Below are 16,427 nucleotides of genomic sequence, written 5' to 3' on the forward strand. Positions count from 1 at the left end.
TAGGATTTTTTATGAATTTATTTGCAAATTATGGTGGAAATAAGTATTTGGTCACCTACAAACAAGCAAGACTTCTGGGTCTCACAGACCTGTAACTTATTCTTTAAGAGGCTCCTCTGTCCTCCACTCGTTACCTGTATTAATAGCACCTGTTTGAACTTGTTATCAGTATAAAAGACACCTGTCCACATCCTCAAACAGCCACACTCGAAACTCCACTATGGCCAAGACCAAAGAGCTGTCAAAGGACACCAGAAACAAAATTGTAGACCTGCACCAGGCTGGGAAGACTGAATCTGCAATAGGTAAGCAGCTTGGTTTGAAGAAATCAACTGTGGGAGAAATTATTAGGAAATGGAAGACATACAAGACCACTGATATTCTCCCTTGATCTGGGGCTCCACGCAAGATCTCACCCCGTGGGGTCAAAATTATCACAAGAACGGTGAGCAAAAATCCCAGAACCCCACGGGGGGACCTAGTGAATGACCTGCAGAGAGCTGGCAGAGAGCTGACCAAAGTAACAAAGCCTTCCATCAGTAACACACTACAGCGCCAGGGACTCAAATCCTGCAGTGCCAGACGTGTCCCCCTGCTTAAGCCAGTACATGTCTAGGCCCGTCTGAAGTTTGCTAGAGAGCATTTGGATGATCCCGGAGAAGATTGGGAGAATGTCATATGGTCAGATGAAACCAAAATATAACTTTTTGGTAAAAACTCAACTCGTCGTGTTTGGAGGACAAAGAATGCTGAGTTGCATCCAAAGAACACCATACCTACTGTGAAGCATGGGGGTGGAAACATCCTGCTTTGGGGCTGTTTTTCTGCAAAGGGAGCAGGGCGACTGATCCGTGTAAAGGAAAGAATGAATGGGGCCATGTATCGTGAGATTTTGAGTGAAAACCTCCTTCCATCAGCAAGGGCATTGAAGATGAAACATGGCTGGGTCTTTCAACATGACAATGATCCCAAACACACCGCCCTGGCAACAAAGGAGTGGCTTCGTAAGAAGCATTTCAAGGTCCTGGAGTGGCCTAGCCAGTCTCCAGATCTCAACCCTATAGAAAATATTTGGAGGGAGTTGAAAGTCCATGTTGCCCAGCAACAGCCCCAAAACATCACTGCTCTAGAGGAGATCTGCATGGAGGAATGGGCCAAAATACCAGCAACAGTGTGTGAAACCCTTGTGAAGACTTACAGAAAATGTTTGACCTCTGTCATTGCCAACAAAGGGTATTTAACAAAGTATTGAGATAAACTTTTGTTATTGACCAAATACTTATTTTCCACCATAATTTGCAAATAAATTCATTAAAAATATTACAATGTGATTTTCTGGATTTATTTTCTCATTTTGTCTGTCATAGTTGAAGTGTACCTATGATGAAAATTACAGGCCTCTCTCATCTTTTTAAGTGGGAGAACTTGCACAATTGGTGGCTGACTAAATACTTTTTTGCCCCACTGTATATACAAATGATGTAAAAGAATTATGAGCTGTTTTTAAAGGAAAATGCTTCAATAAAACCTTTCCAAAATATATATTTTTTAAACATACAATTATTTTGATGGCCTAATTTTACCCTAGTACAGTGGCCTGAAACTAATCACATCAGGCCTGCAAGTCACATTATGCTGGCTTTCAAAGTGATGTGTAAACATTTGACATTTTTATTCACCCCTAACCTGTATTCAGAATGATTGTCAGGGTTGGGATATTTGAATGATGAGACTACCTAAAACTTCTAAACTGGAACAACCAATTCAATAATGGTTGCAAAAAGTCCAAGTAACAGATTGGATTCGTTTAGAAAAAAAGTGTTATTTATAACTGGGGTAGCATAAGATTAATTAATCAATTAATAGCTATAGCTATTGGAAAATAAAATGAAAAATCTTCCCTGCAATGGAGCATGCTGGGAAATATAATCATCAGCGTGGTTTTGGTTCAAGTCTGGTTATTTACACCAACATGAGGGTTATTTTACACCACTGGGTGTTCATTTAACTCCTGAAACAACACTATAAATGTTAAACTGAAAAATTAAAACTATAGGTAATTAACCTCCAAACATTTCAAGTACCTTTTAGAATTCTGAAAAATCGTGGATGCCATGTCAAACTCCTCACTTAACTCCAAGGTTATTTATCGGGCAAGAGTTCTCCAATTAACCTTAAGAGCTAAGGAAGAACCATTTAAGAACCTTTTTTTCAGTGCACTTTGGACAGGCATGAATGCACTACAGTGTAGGTAGACTAGGTTGATCTCCCCCTCACTGTAGTGGTGGCATCCACTTGACCTAGAAATCACTGTTTTTCCTACAAATCATAACAATATTTCAACTTACATTTTTCAAACAGAAAAAGGTATATTAGAAAATTGGAAAAACGCTACCAAAATATACATTTTACAGGTTAGACATTTTAAAATAATAAAATAGAAAACTATTTATATTATACCATTTGAAAGAGTGGGTTGGAAAAATTACAAAGGATTTAAACTTTTTAATTTTTATCATAGGTGCACTTCAACTGTGAGAGACGGAATCTAAAACAAAAATCCAGAAAATCACATTGTATGATTTTTAAGTAATTCCTTGCATTTTATTGCATGACATAAGTATTTGAATACCTACCAACCAGTTAGAATTCCGTCTCTCACCGACCTGTTAGTTTTTCTTTAAGAAGCCCCCCTGTTCTCCACTCATTACCTGTATTAACTGCACCTGTTTGAACTCGTTACCTATATAAAAGACACCTGTCCACACACTCAATCAAACAGACTCCAACTTCTCCACAATGGCGAAGACCAGAGAGCTGTGTAAGGACATCAAGGATAAAATTGTAGACCTGCACAAGGCTGGGATGAGCTACAGGCAAGCAGCTTAGTGAGAAGGCAACAACTGTTGGCGCAATTATTAGAAAATGGAAGAAGTTCAAGTTGACGGTCAATCACCCTCGGTCTGGGGCTCCATGCAAGATCTCACCTCATGGGGCATCAATGATCATGAGGAAGGTGAGGGATCAGCCCAGAACTACATGGCAGGACCTGGTCAATGACCTGAAGAGAGCTGGGACCACAGTCTCAAAGAAAACCATTAGTAACACACTACGCCGCCATGTATTAAAATCCTGCAGCGCACGCAAGGTCCCCCTGCTCAAGCCAGTGCATGTCCAGGCCCGTCTGAAGTTTGCCAATGACCATCTGGATGATCCAGAGGAGGAATGGGTGAAGGTCATGTGGTCTGATGAGACAAAAATAGAGCTTTTTGGTCTAAACTCCACTCGCCGTGTTTGGAGGAAGAAGGAGGAGGAGTACAACCCCAAGAACACCATCCCAACCATGAAGCATGGAGATGGAAACATCATTCTTTGGGGATGCTTTTCTGCAAAGGGGACAGAACGACTGCACCGTATTGAGGGGAGGATGTATGGGGCCATGTATCGTGAGATCTTGGCCAACAACCTCCTTCCCTCAATAAGAGCATTGAAGATGGGTCATGGCTGGGTCTTCCAGCATGACAACGACCCGAAACACACAGCCAGGGTAACTAAGGAGTGGCTCCGTAAGATGCATTTCAAGGTCCTGGAGTGGCCTAGCCAGTCTCCAGACCTGAACCCAATAGAAAATCTTTGGAGGGAGCTGAAAGTCCATATTGCCCAGCGACAGCCCCGAAACCTGAAGGATCTAGAGAAGGTCTGTATGGAGGAGTGGGCCAAAATCCCTGCTGCAGTGTGTGCAAACCTGGTCAAGAACTACAGGAAATGTATGATCTCTGTAATTGCAAACAAAATTTTCTGTACCAAATATTAAGTTCTGCTTTTCTGATGTATCAAATACTTATGTCATGCAATAAAATGCAAATTAATTACTTAAAAATCATTCAATGTGATTTTCTGGATTTCCTTTTAGATTCAGTCTCTCACAGTTGAAGTGTACCTATGATAAAAATTACAGACCTCTACATGTTTTGTAAGTAGGAAAACCTGCAAAATCGGCAGTGTATCAAATACTTGTTCTCCCCACTGTATATCGTCTCTTTCTCTATGGCTCACAGATCCTTCCTCTCTGTCTTTCTGGTTGGTCTTGACCCCTTATCTGTGGGTCGGGCCCACCTGAGCGTTCCCATTGCTTCTGGGAATTGTAGTTTTGGCTGTTGGCCATGTTGTAATCTGTAGAAAAGAAAAAGTAAAGAAAAACAATATGGGGATGAAGTAGGTAGATTGGATGGGCTATTTACAGATGGGCTATGTACAGCTGCGGCGATCGGTTAGTTGCTCAGATAGCTGATGTTAAAAGTTAGTGAGGGAAATAGAAATCTCCAGCTTCAGCGATTTTTGCAATTCGTTCCAGTCATTGGCAGCAGAGAACGGAAAGGAAAGGCGGCCAAATGTGTTGGCTTTGGGGGATGACCAGTAAGATATACCTGCTGGAGCGAGTGCTACGAGTGGGTGTTGTTATCATGACCAGTGAGCTGAGATAAGGTGAGCTTTACCTAGCAACGACTTATAGATGACCTGGAGCCAGTGGGTCTGGTGACGAATATGTAGCTAGGGCCAGCCGACTAGAGCACACAGGTCGCAGTGGTGGGTGGTATATGGGGCTTTGGTGACAAAACAGATGGCACTGTGATTACTCAGCAAACTGCATCCAGTTGAGTGTTGTAGGCTATTTTGTAAATTACATAGCCGAAGTCGAGGATCTGTAGGATAGTCAGTTTTACTAGGGTATGTTTTGCGGCGTGAGTGTAGGATGATTTGTTGTGAAATAGAAAGCCCGATTCTAGATTTAATTTTGGATTGGAGATGTTTAATATGTCTGGAAGGAGAGTTTACTCTCTAGCCAGACATGTAGGTATTTGTAGTTGTCCACATATTCTAAGTCAGAACCGTCCAGAGTAGTGATGCTAGTCGGGCGGGCCGGTGCGGGCAACAAACGGTTGAAAAGCATGCATTTAGATTTACTAGCATTTAAGAGCAGTTGGAGGCCACGGAAGGAGTGTTGTATGGTATTGAAGCTCGTCTGGAGGTTTGTTAACACAGAGCTAGACTTTGCTTTCCTGACTGACTGCATGTATTGGTTCCTGACTTCCCTAAAAAGTTGCATATCACGGGGACTATTCAATGCTATTGCAGTACGCCACAGGATGTTTTTGTGCTGGTTGAGGGCAGTCAGGTCTGGAGTGAACCAAGGGCTATATCTGTTCTTAGTTCTACCGTTTTTGAAAGGGGCATGCTTATTTAAGATGGTGAGGAAATTACTTTTAAAGAAGAACCAGGCATCCTCAACTGATGGGAGGAGGCCAATATCCTTCCAGGATACCAAGGCCAGGTCGATTAGAAAGGCCTGCTCGCAGAAACGTTTTAGGGAGCGTTTGACAGTGATGAGGGGTGGTCGTTTGACCGCAGACCCATAGCGGATGCAGGCATTGAGGCAGTGATCGCTGAGATCCTGATTGAAAACAGCAGAGGTGTATTTGGAGGGCAAGTTGGTCAGGATAATATTTATGTTGGGGTCCATGTTTACAGATTTAGGGTTGTACCTGGTGGGTTCCTTGATAATTTGTGTGAGATTGAGGGCATCAAGCTTAGATTGTAGAACTGCCGGGGTGTTAAGCATATCCCAGTTTAGGTCACCTAACAGAACGAACTCTGAAGATAGATGGGGGACAATCAATTCACATATGGTGTCCAGGGCACAGCTGGGAGCTGAGGGAGACCTTCTCTTTTCTTGGCTTTGGTTGAAGGCTACATGCTACTTCCTGCTTGGTCAGGGTTGTTGTCTTCTCAAAAATGCCGTTCTTTTGGCCTAACTTCGCAAAGTATCTACCCAGTATTACATCATATGGCATCTTTGGGACCACGCCGACCTCATAATCTAGCAGCCCGTTCTCGGTTTGTATGCTCACTAAGGCTGTGGGGTATGAGCGGGTATCCCCATGAATGCACGTAATACTGATATCCTGACTTGTATCCAGTTTATGAGTCGGCACTAGGTTTGCAACGACCAGGGTTAGCATACTGCCGGACTCCAACAGTGCTTCAACCCCTTTCCCTTCAACCTTTATCATACACATGTTTGTTGTGCCTGCTCAGCTGTTCCTGCTGTACAATACCGTTCAACCAGGCCCACGAGATGGTCGGCGGAAAGTACCTCATTCTGGCCAACCGATCGTCAAACTTCTTGGGGTAGACCTCGCTGAAACTGGTCGAGTACGATGGTCTCAAAGATCTCGGCGGATGAACTGTTCTCCGGTCGCAACCATTTCCATGCCAGGTGAATCAAGTCGAACATCTGCGTTCCGGGGTTGTCCAGTTCGGTAGGACCACTGGTGGAAGCGATGTGCCCTCACGGTATCGGTCCCTCCCAGTCTAGTCAAAATCTATCCCTTTAGTTTATCGTAATCCTGTGCATCTTTCAACTCCAGGTCGAAATACGCTTTTTGAGCATCCCCTGCAATGTATGGTGCCAGAAGCCCTGCCCATTCTTCTTTCGGCCAATCCTCTCTCTCTGCCGTCCTTTTGAATGTGGTGAGATATGCTTCCACATCATCCTGCTTTGTCATTTTTTGAAGAAAATGATTGGCCCGCCTCTGGGTATTTGCAGCTGGTAACTGAGCCCAAATTTGGTCCGCTAGCCCCTTTAGGCCTTCTCTTAACTCCCGGGTGTTTTTCTCTTGCTCTTCTCTGAGCAGCTGATTGCTGAGGTGCTGGACCTGTAACGTGTCCTGATACATTGGCATTGCATCCTGATGAAATATTTGTTGAACTCTAGTTGCCTCATACTCCATACTCATTTCCCCCAGCAAACTGTCCTAACCAAACAAAAGCCACAAAAATAACCTGACTCCCCTTTCGAGTGCTAACTGAACATTTGTTTTCTTCTACCTAACAAGCAGTATGGTCAGTCCATATTCCCGCATTCTCCACCACGTGTAACAAACCTCTTCAAGATTAGGAGAGTTTGTTACAAATTAAGCGGGAAACCGTCACCAAAATCACCCCAGAATGAGAGTTCTTCGAACAGGACAATACCTGTGTGTTTGTTTCTCTGTCCTGGTCCACCCAGGCCGCAGGCGAGGTCAAGGATAGCAGGGTTCGGTACACGAATCGGGTTCTCAGTAGGTCCAGGTCCAAACACCAACAGGTAAGTCCAAACAGTCCAGCTCATACAAATCCAGCCGATATATATTGTCTCTTTGTCTATGGCTCACAGATCCTTCCAGCCCTTCCACTCTCTCTTCCTGGTTTGTCTTGACCCCTTATCTGTGGCTTGGCCCCACCTTCTAAGCATTCCTCTTGCTCCTGGGTATTGTCTTTTTGGCTGTCGGCCATTTTGCAATATGTAGTTCTGATCGGGGTGGCCATTTTAGTGAGAGTGCAGAGCCCGTTTATTAGTTTTGCTCTCACATATCTGCCATTTATCACTCGACCCCCTTCTTTGCCACAATATGCTGGCTATTAGTTACCTACTATGAGATCTGTGTACAGGTGTTAGCTTTGGCAATGTAAAGCTCATATTTAGAGAGGGCAGTGCCTGTACTTAAAGACTGGACTCTTATCCATTGTCAGATATTAGACATCTTGATTTTATACAGACAAACAAAGTAAGTCAGCAACTACATCTGATTTAATAGGATCCTAAAAACAGGAAGTGGGAATGCTTACCGCTTTTAGTGAGATACAGCCTCAACTGTGCTCAGAGACTATGACACTAAGAGAAATGCTGAGTTACTCGAACAAGGAAATAGCTTACCGTAAGTTAAGCCAAATAATAACGCAAAAATTCCACTCTAATTGGACCATGGAAATTGCCCTCTGATTTAGTTTAGGAAATACCTGGTCAAAAGTAATATAATATATGCCATTTAGCAAACACTTTTATCCAAAGCGTCTTAGTCTTGCATATGTTTTAGGTATGGGTGGCCCCGGGAATCAAACGCACAATCCTGGTGTTGCAAGCACCATGCTCTACCAACTGAGCCAATTATTTTTCAATTGTCTGTTAAGTCAACACATTAATCTCTATGGAAGACATAATTTAGGTGGCACACACATACAGTATTGGCTAAGGTGTTGAACTGACAGTCACAGGGACCGGGATCAAATCTTGGTCGGTACCCCCTGAATTAACTACGTTGGGTGTCAAAAGTGGGATAGCGCTGCTGAGAGGTCATAAAAATGATTTCCCATCAGTACGAGCACAAGGGACTTGTGAGAGTGAAGCAGAGGGACTCACTTTCTAAAGGAAGAGGGTAGTGTAAGGACCATAGTACTCCTAACGACAATTACTCTTGATAACTATTGCATTCACATACATATTTTTTAATATTTAATCTGAGTTGAAATGCTGTTTTCAGATTTTCTATATTTAAGTCATGCCTATAAATGACATTTACAAACTTTCAAGATAAAAACATTTTATATAAAACTTTGTTAATGAGTTCAGATTTGTTTTTTGCAATTGCATTGCGTGGATACATTGGTCAGAGCAAAAGAATATCAAAGTTTGACATGCAGCCAATTCATTTGCTTTTCTGTGCCAGATTACTTGATTCTTTGCACATGAAGCCATGATCTTCCCTCACCCAAAAAGTTCAACAAAAATCAACACTGCAGGAGTGCACACATCATTGCAATTCAAGTCTTTATGGATTCACTGATATTTTTCCTTTTTGTCCCTCAAGTGGTAATCACAATTGCAGAACAAAATGTACACTGCATTTAGATTGGATCGAGGTTCAAAAGGTTGTTTGCAAGCATTGTTTTCCTTGACTGGATTGTTTCACACCTCCACATTTCAAACAAACTAGGATGTGTTTGTATGAGCTCAGATGAACAGGGATGTAGTGGTAAAGAATTATAGTGAGTAAGAGCTGAACGCTGGTTGTGGTGACAGGCAGTGAGTATTTTATTTGATCATTAAAAAGTTGAAGACCAGATACTTAAAACCATTGAGGACAAAACATAATAAAGCCTGAGAGCTTATTTCCATTGTGTTGCTCTAGGATAGGCAACGCACACGCTATTGCTAAGAACGCCAACGTTGCATAATAAATGTGTAAATGCTTTTCACAAAATACAAAAGTGTTTGTGCGTTTAGCCTCCATCACATCCCTGCAGGTGCATCTTCAGGGTGTTCTGTTTCAGTGTAAATAAAACATTTCAAGAGAAGTAGCTCTACTTCTGAGTGACTTCAGAAAAAGGTATGCCTCTTTGTCTATGCAATAGACATGGCAGCAATATTGATTCATCTACACAGAAGCCTACAACGCAAGAGCAAAAAGAACAATATACAATTTCACTTTGTAATAACAGACAATGAAAATTTGAGTGAAGACACAGTTGTAATGTTTCATTTTAAGTTATTCCACAAGTGATCAGTGTTCAAAGTTAATATACTTTGTAATTGATTAACCTATGCCTTTGTCCACTCCCTTGGAATTTGGGTTGATCACTTTCACACCTGCGGGAACCCCAAGAGTACCGAACTGGTATCGATCTGTGACCCCTCAGATATAGACAAACTCGGGTGGTTTTAGTACACATTGTTACATTGAAACATTGATCAAAAAAATCCCCACCAATTGAACCAGCTGTGCAAGCCACCAAAGAGTTTGCTGATTTTAGCTCAGGCTGGATTTCTCTTGCTGAAACTTAAACAGAGAGCTGTAGAAGTTCCTCAGAAGCACATACATCTGTTTCATTGGTAGCGGAGCACATGAAAATAGTCCCTGGATGGAGTTTGTCTAACCATAAACTACAGAGTTAAGGACTGATGGAGTTGGGGGTCAATTCCATTTCAATTCTGGAAGTGAATTGAAATCCCAATTCAGGAATTGGTAGAAATCCTCTTTGAAAATGCTTAAATAAATGAAGTAATGTAGATAAGAATAAATAGCATTTTTCAAATCTTGAATTGGAATCTAAATTCTTCTCCTGAATTCATGGCATTTGAATCTCTGCTAGTGAGACCAGTGCATGTTGTCAAAGTCTACTGCGTCCCCCAGGTTGGCATCAGTCTCCAGCAGGCTCATGATGACGGCCATGGCAGCCTCGTCGTTGCTCAGGATACCGAGGCCTGGTCCCACCATGCTGTCCAGGTCCATCTGGGAGCTCTCTGCTGGGGGGGAACGGGCTGTCATCAAAATCAACCAATACACAAAGTTATGTTAGTCATACAGTTGAAGATGGACGTTTACATACACCTTAGCCAAATAAGGCAAATGGGACCGGAGGAGATGGCCGCCGTTTTACGGTCTCCTAACCAATTGTGCTATTATGTGGGGGTTTTCTGCGATATTTGTAAATTATTTTGTACATAATGTTTCTGCAACAGTATCTTACGGAAGAAAAGAGCTTCTGGATATCAGGACAGCGATCACTCACCTCGGATTAGACAAAGATTTCTTCAACAACAACAACAAGCGGGACTCACACGATATTCTCCAAACACCCCACAGGGCAGACATCCCAATTATTCGCAAAAGGAAAAGACCTAGAGAACGAAGAGCCGGATCCCTATTTCGGACCCGCAGAAGACAACTAGGAAAGCTGCCATTATCGTCAATATTACTCGCCAATGTGCAATCCTTGGACAATGAACTAGACGAGGTAAGATCACAAATATCCTACCAATGGGACATCAAAAACTGTAATATCCTATGCTTCACGGAATCGTGACTGAATGACGACATGGATATTCAGCTAGCGGGATACACGCTGCACCGGCGTGTATCCCGCTAGCTGAATATCCATGTCGTCATGGGGGGTGGTCTGTGCCTATTTGTAAACAACAGCTGGTGCAATAAATCTAAGGAAGTCTCTAGATTTTGCTCGCCTGAAGTAGAGTATATTGTGATAAACTGCAGGCCACACTACTTTCCTAGAGAGTTCTCAACTATACTTTTCATGGCTGTTTATTTACCACCACAGACAGATGCTGGCACTAAGACCGCACTCAGTGAGCTCTATAAGGAAATAAGCAAACAGGAAACCACTCACCCAGAGGCGGCGATCCTGGTTGCCGGAGACTTTAATGCAGGGAAACTTAAATCAGTTCTACCAAATCTCTATCAACATGCTAAATGTGCAACCAGAGGGAAAACAAATTCTAGACCACAATTACTCCACACACAGAGACGCGTACAAAGCTCTCCATCGCCTTCCATTTGGTAAATCCGACCACAACTCTATCATCCTGATTCCTGCTTAGAAGCAAAAATTAAAAGCAGGAAGCACTAGCAGGAAGCATGGTCTATAAAAAAATGGTCAGATGAAGCAGATGCTAAACTACAGGACTGCTTTGCTATCACAGACTGGAACATGTTCCGGGATTCTTCCGATGACATTGAGGAATACACCACATCAGTCACTGGCTTTATCAAAAAGTGCATTGAGGAGGTTGTGCCCACAGTGACTGTACATACATACCCCAACCAGAAGCCATGGATTACAGGGAACATTCGTACTGAACTAAAGGGTAGAGCTGCCTCTTTCAAGGTGCGGGACTCTAACCCAGAAGCTTACAAGAAATCCCGCTATGCTCTGCGACGAACCATCAAACAGGCAAAGCGTCAATACCGGGCTAAGATTGAATCATACTACACCGGCTCCAACGCTCATCGGATGTGTCAGGGCTTGCAAACTATTACAGACTACAAAGGGAAGCACAGCCGCAAGCTGCCCAGTGACACGAGCCTACCAGACGAGCAAAGTCACTTGTATGCTCGCTTCGAGGCAAGCAACACGGAGGCATACATGAGAGCATCAGCTGTTCCGGACGACTGTGTGATCACGCTCTCTGTAGCCGACGTGAGTAAGACCTTTAAACAGGTCAACATACACAAGGTTGCGGGGCTAGACGGATTACCAGGACAGGTGCTCCGGGCATGTGCTGACCAACTGGCAGGTGTCTTCACTGACATTTTCAACATGTCCCTGATTGAGTCTGTAATACCAACATGCTTCAAACAGACCACCATAGTCCCTGTGCCCAAGAACACAAACGCAACCTGCCTAAATGACTACAGACCCGTAGCACTCACGTCCGTAGCCATGAAGTGCTTTGAAAGGCTGGTAATAGCTCACATCAACACCATTATCCCAGAAACCCTAGACCCACTCCAATTTGCATACCGCCCAAACAGATCCACAGATGATGCAATCTCTATTGCACTCCACAATGCCCTTTCCCACCTGGACAAAATGAACACCTATGTGAGAATGCTGCCCATTGACTACAGCTCAGTGTTCAACACCATAGTTCCCTCAAAGCTCATCACCAAGCAAAGGAACCTGTGACTAAACACCTCCCTCTGCAACTGGATCCTGGACTTCCTGACAGGCCGCCCCCAGGTGGTGAGGGTAGGTAGCAACACATCTGCCACGCTGATCCTCAACATTGGAGCTCCCCAGGGGTGCGTGCTCAGTCCCCTCCTGTACTCCCTGTTCACCCACGACTGCATGGCTAAGCACAACTCCAATACCATCATTACGTTTGCTGACGACACAACAGTGATCACTGACAATGACGAGACAGCCTATAGGGAGGAGGTCAGAGACCTGGCCGGGTGGTGCCAGAATAACAACCTATCCCCATAACCTTCCCCCATCAGGAAACTAAAAAGATTTGGCATGGGTCCAGAGATTCTCAAAAGGTTCTACAGCTGCAACATCGAGAGCATCCTGACCGGTTGCATCACTGCCTGGTACGGCAATTGCTCGGCCTCCGATCGCAAGGCACTTCAGAGGGTAGTGCGTACGGCCCAGTACATCACTGGATTAAAGCTGCCTGCCACCCAGGACCTCTACACCAGGCGGTGTCAGAGGAAGGCCCTAAAAATTGTCAAAGACCCCAGCCACCCCAGTCATAGAATGTTCTCTCTACTACCGCATGGCAAGCGGTACCGGAGTGCCAAGTGTAGGAAAAAAGGCATCTCAACAGTTCTTACCGCCAAGCCATAAGACTCCTGAACAGGTAACCAAATGGTTACCCGGACTATTTGCATTGTGTAACCCCCCACTTTACACTGCTGCTACTCTCTGTTTATCTTATATGCACAGTCACTTTAACTATATATTCATGTACATACTACCTAAATTGGCCCGACCAACCAGTGCTCCCGCACATTGGCTAACCGGGCTATCTGCATTGTGTCCCACCCACCACCCGCCAACCCCTCTTTTTACGCTTCTGCTACTCTGTTCATCATATATGCATTGTCACTTTAACGATACCTACATGTACATACTACCTCAATAAGACTGACTAACAGATGTCTGTATATAGCCTTGCTACTCTTTTTTCAAATGTCTTTTTACTATTGTTTTATTTCTTTACTTACCTACACACACACACCTTTTTTTCCGCACCATTGGTTAGAGCCTGTAATTAAGCATTTCACCTGTTGTGTTCGGTGCACGTGACAAATAAACTTTGATTTGACTTGATTTGAATATATTTAAACTCAGTTTTTCACAATTCCTGACATTTAATCCTCGTAAATATTCCCTGTCTTAGGTCAGTTAGGATACCAACTTCATTTTAAGAATGTGAAACGTCAGTATAATAGAAGAGAGTGATTTATTTCAGCTTTTCTTTCTTTCATCACATTCCCAGTGGGTCAGAAGTTTGCATACACTCTATTAGTATTTGGTAGCATTGCCATTAAATTGGTTAACTTTGGTCAAACATTTCAGGTAGCCTACCACAAGCTTCCCACAATAAGTTGGGTGAATTTTGGGTCATTCCGATTGACAGAGCTGGAGTAACTGAGTCAGGTTTGTAGGCCTCCTTGCTTACACATGCTTTTTCAGTTTTGCCCACACATTTTCTATAGGATTGAGGTCAGGGCTTTGTGATGACCACTCCAATACCTTGACTTTGTTGTCCTTAAGCCATTTTTCCACAACTTTGGAAGTATGCTTGGGGTCATTGTCCATTTGGAAAACCCATTTGCAACCAAGCTTTAACTTCCAGACTGATATCTTGAGATGTTGCTTCAATATATCCACATAATTTTCCTCCCTCAGGATGCCATCTATTTTGTGAAGGGCACCCGTCCCTCCTGAGGCAAAGCACATGATGCTGCCACCCCGTGTTTCACAGTTGGGATGGTGTTCTTCGGCTTGCAAGCGTCCCCCTTTTTCCTCCAAACATAACGACAGTCATTATGGCCAAACAGTTATATTTTTGTTTCATCAGACCAGAGAACATTTCTCCAAAAAGTATGATCTTTGTCCCCATGTGCAGTTGCAAACCGTAGTCTGGCTTTTTTTAATGGCGGTTTTGGAGCAGTGGCTTCTTCCTTGTTGAGCGGGCTTTCAGGTTATGTCGATATAGGACTTGTTTTACTGAGGATATAGATTATTTCCTCCAGCATCTTCACAAGGTCTTTTGCTGATGTTCTGGGATTGATTTGCACTTTTCGTACCAAACTACGTTCATCTCTAGGAGACAGAACGCATCTCCTTCCTGAGCGGTATGGCGGCTGCGTGGTCCCATGGTGTTTATACTTGCATACTATTGTTTGTACAGATGAACGTGGTTCCTTCAGGCCTTTGGAAATTGCTCCCAAGGATAAACCAGACTTGTGGAAGTCCATAATTTTTTTCGGAGGTCTTGGCTGATTTCTTTAGATTTTCCCATGATGTCAAGCAAAGAGGCACTGAGTTTGAAGAAATACATCCACAGGTACACCTAAAATTGACTCAAATTATGTCAATTAGCATATAAGAATTTTCTAAAGCCATCATTTTCTGGAATTTTCCAAGCTGTTTAAAGGCACAGTCAACTTGGTGTATGTAAACTTCTGACCTACTTTAATTGTGATACAGTGAATTATAAGTGAAATAATCCGTCTGTAAACAATTGTTGGAAAAATGACTTGTGTCATGCAATCGGAGGGCCTGTTGTCCGGACCTCTGGCAGTCTCTATGGGAGTGCCATAGGGTTCAATTCTAGGGCTGACTCTTTTCTCTGTATTCATCAATGATGTCGCTCTTGCTGCTGGTGATTCGCTGATCCACCTCTATGCAGACGACACCATTTTGTATACTTCTGGCCCTTCTTTGGACACTGTGTTAACAAACCTCCAGATGAGCTTCAATGCCATACAAGACTCCTTCCATGGCCTCCATCTGCTCTAAAATGCAAGAAAAACTACATGTATGCTCTTCAACCGATCACTGATCAATGAAGACTGTAAACTCTCCTTCCAGACTCACATTAAGCATCTCCAATCCAAAATTAAATCTAGAATCGGCTTCCTATTTCGTAACAAAGCATCGTTCACTCATGCTGCCAAACATACCCTCGTAAAACTGACTATCCTACATATCCTTGACTTCGGCGATGTAATTTACAAAAATAGCCTCCAACACTCTACTCAGCAAATTGGATGTAGTCTATCACAGTGCCATCCGTTTTGTCACCAAAGCCCCATATACTACCCACCACTGCGACCTGTATGTTCTCATTGGCTGGCCCTCACTTCATATTCGTCACCAAACTGACTGGCTCCAGGTCATCTATAAGTTTTTGCTAGGTAAAGCCCGCCTTCTCAGCTCACTGGTCACCATAGCAGCACCCACCCGTAGCACGCGCTCCAGCAAGTATTTTTCACTGGTCCTCCACAAAGCCAACTCCTCCTTTGGCCGCCTTTCCTTCCAGTTCTCTGCTGCCAATGACTGGAATGAATTGCAAAAATCACTGAAGCTAGAGTCTATATCTCCCTCACTAACTTTAAGCATCAGCTGTCAGAGCATCTTACCGATCACTGCACCTGTACACAGCCCATCTGTAAATAGTCCACCCAACTACCTCATCCCCATATTGTTATTAATTTTTTTGCTCCTTTGCACCCCAGGATCTCTACTTGCACATTCATATTCTGCACTATCACTCCAGTGTTTAATTGCTAAATTGTAATTATTTCACCACTATGGCCTATTTATTGCCTTATCTCCCTAGTATTACTACATTTGCACACACTGTATATAGATGTTTCTATTGTGTTATTGACTGTACATTTGTTTATCCCGTGTGTAACTCTGTTGTTTGTGTTGCACTTCTTTGCTTTATCTTGGCCAGGTCACAGTTGTAAATTAGAACTTGTTCTCAACTGGCCTACCTGGTTAAATAAAGGTGAAATAAATGTTTTTAATAAAAAATTACTTTGTATAGGATTTTAAATGGTAACTACCTGTGTCCATATGTGTGTTGCTGCCAGCGTATGTGGCCCCCTTTGAAGCAGACTCTGATCCAGACTTGCTCACTGTATCGGAGTCAGTCACCTCCTCATTTGGCATCTGCAAGAGGACAAGTGGGTACATATTAATACATAGCTTCTTTATTCTAGATTTTTTGATACAAAGTTCCATTCACAAAACAATTCAAGTGCACACATTAAGAGGGGTAATATTTA

General features: G+C 43.2%; 1 protein-coding gene and 1 long non-coding RNA gene across 14 annotated transcripts in view; both read right to left on the bottom strand.

Moving 5' to 3' along the window:
• On the bottom strand, positions 1 to 7,267 carry LOC149978148 (uncharacterized). Of its 2 annotated transcripts, none has more exons than XR_016486852.1 (2): positions 7,036 to 7,267; positions 1 to 4,173 (listed from the first exon to the last, which is right to left on the bottom strand). It is a non-coding gene; the product is annotated as an uncharacterized LOC149978148 (long non-coding RNA). The 2 variants fall into 2 exon arrangements; XR_016486853.1 differs by having other exon boundaries at positions 6,155 to 7,267.
• Positions 7,268 to 8,887: 1,620 nt separating this feature from the next.
• The window catches only part of LOC110490501 (basic helix-loop-helix ARNT-like protein 2), a 29,811-nt gene continuing 22,271 nt past the window's right edge, over positions 8,888 to 16,427 (bottom strand). For 6 of the 12 annotated variants that reach the window (XM_090200792.1, XM_021563920.3, XM_021563921.3 and 3 more), the window contains exons 16-17: positions 16,206 to 16,311; positions 8,888 to 10,138 (exon numbers count right to left, since the gene is read on the bottom strand). In XM_090200792.1, the coding sequence (XP_090056918.1) occupies positions 9,966 to 10,138; positions 16,206 to 16,311 (279 nt within the window). In that variant the 3' untranslated portion in view covers positions 8,888 to 9,965. The remainder of the gene's footprint in view (positions 10,139 to 16,205; positions 16,312 to 16,427) is intronic. The other 6 variants (XM_090200797.1, XM_090200794.1, XM_090200795.1 and 3 more) reach the window with 2 other exon arrangements.

Source organism: Oncorhynchus mykiss, chromosome 15 (genome assembly GCF_057628025.1).
Source record: "Oncorhynchus mykiss isolate SJ-2025 chromosome 15, ASM5762802v1, whole genome shotgun sequence".
Classification (NCBI taxonomy): Eukaryota; Metazoa; Chordata; class Actinopteri; order Salmoniformes; family Salmonidae; genus Oncorhynchus; species Oncorhynchus mykiss.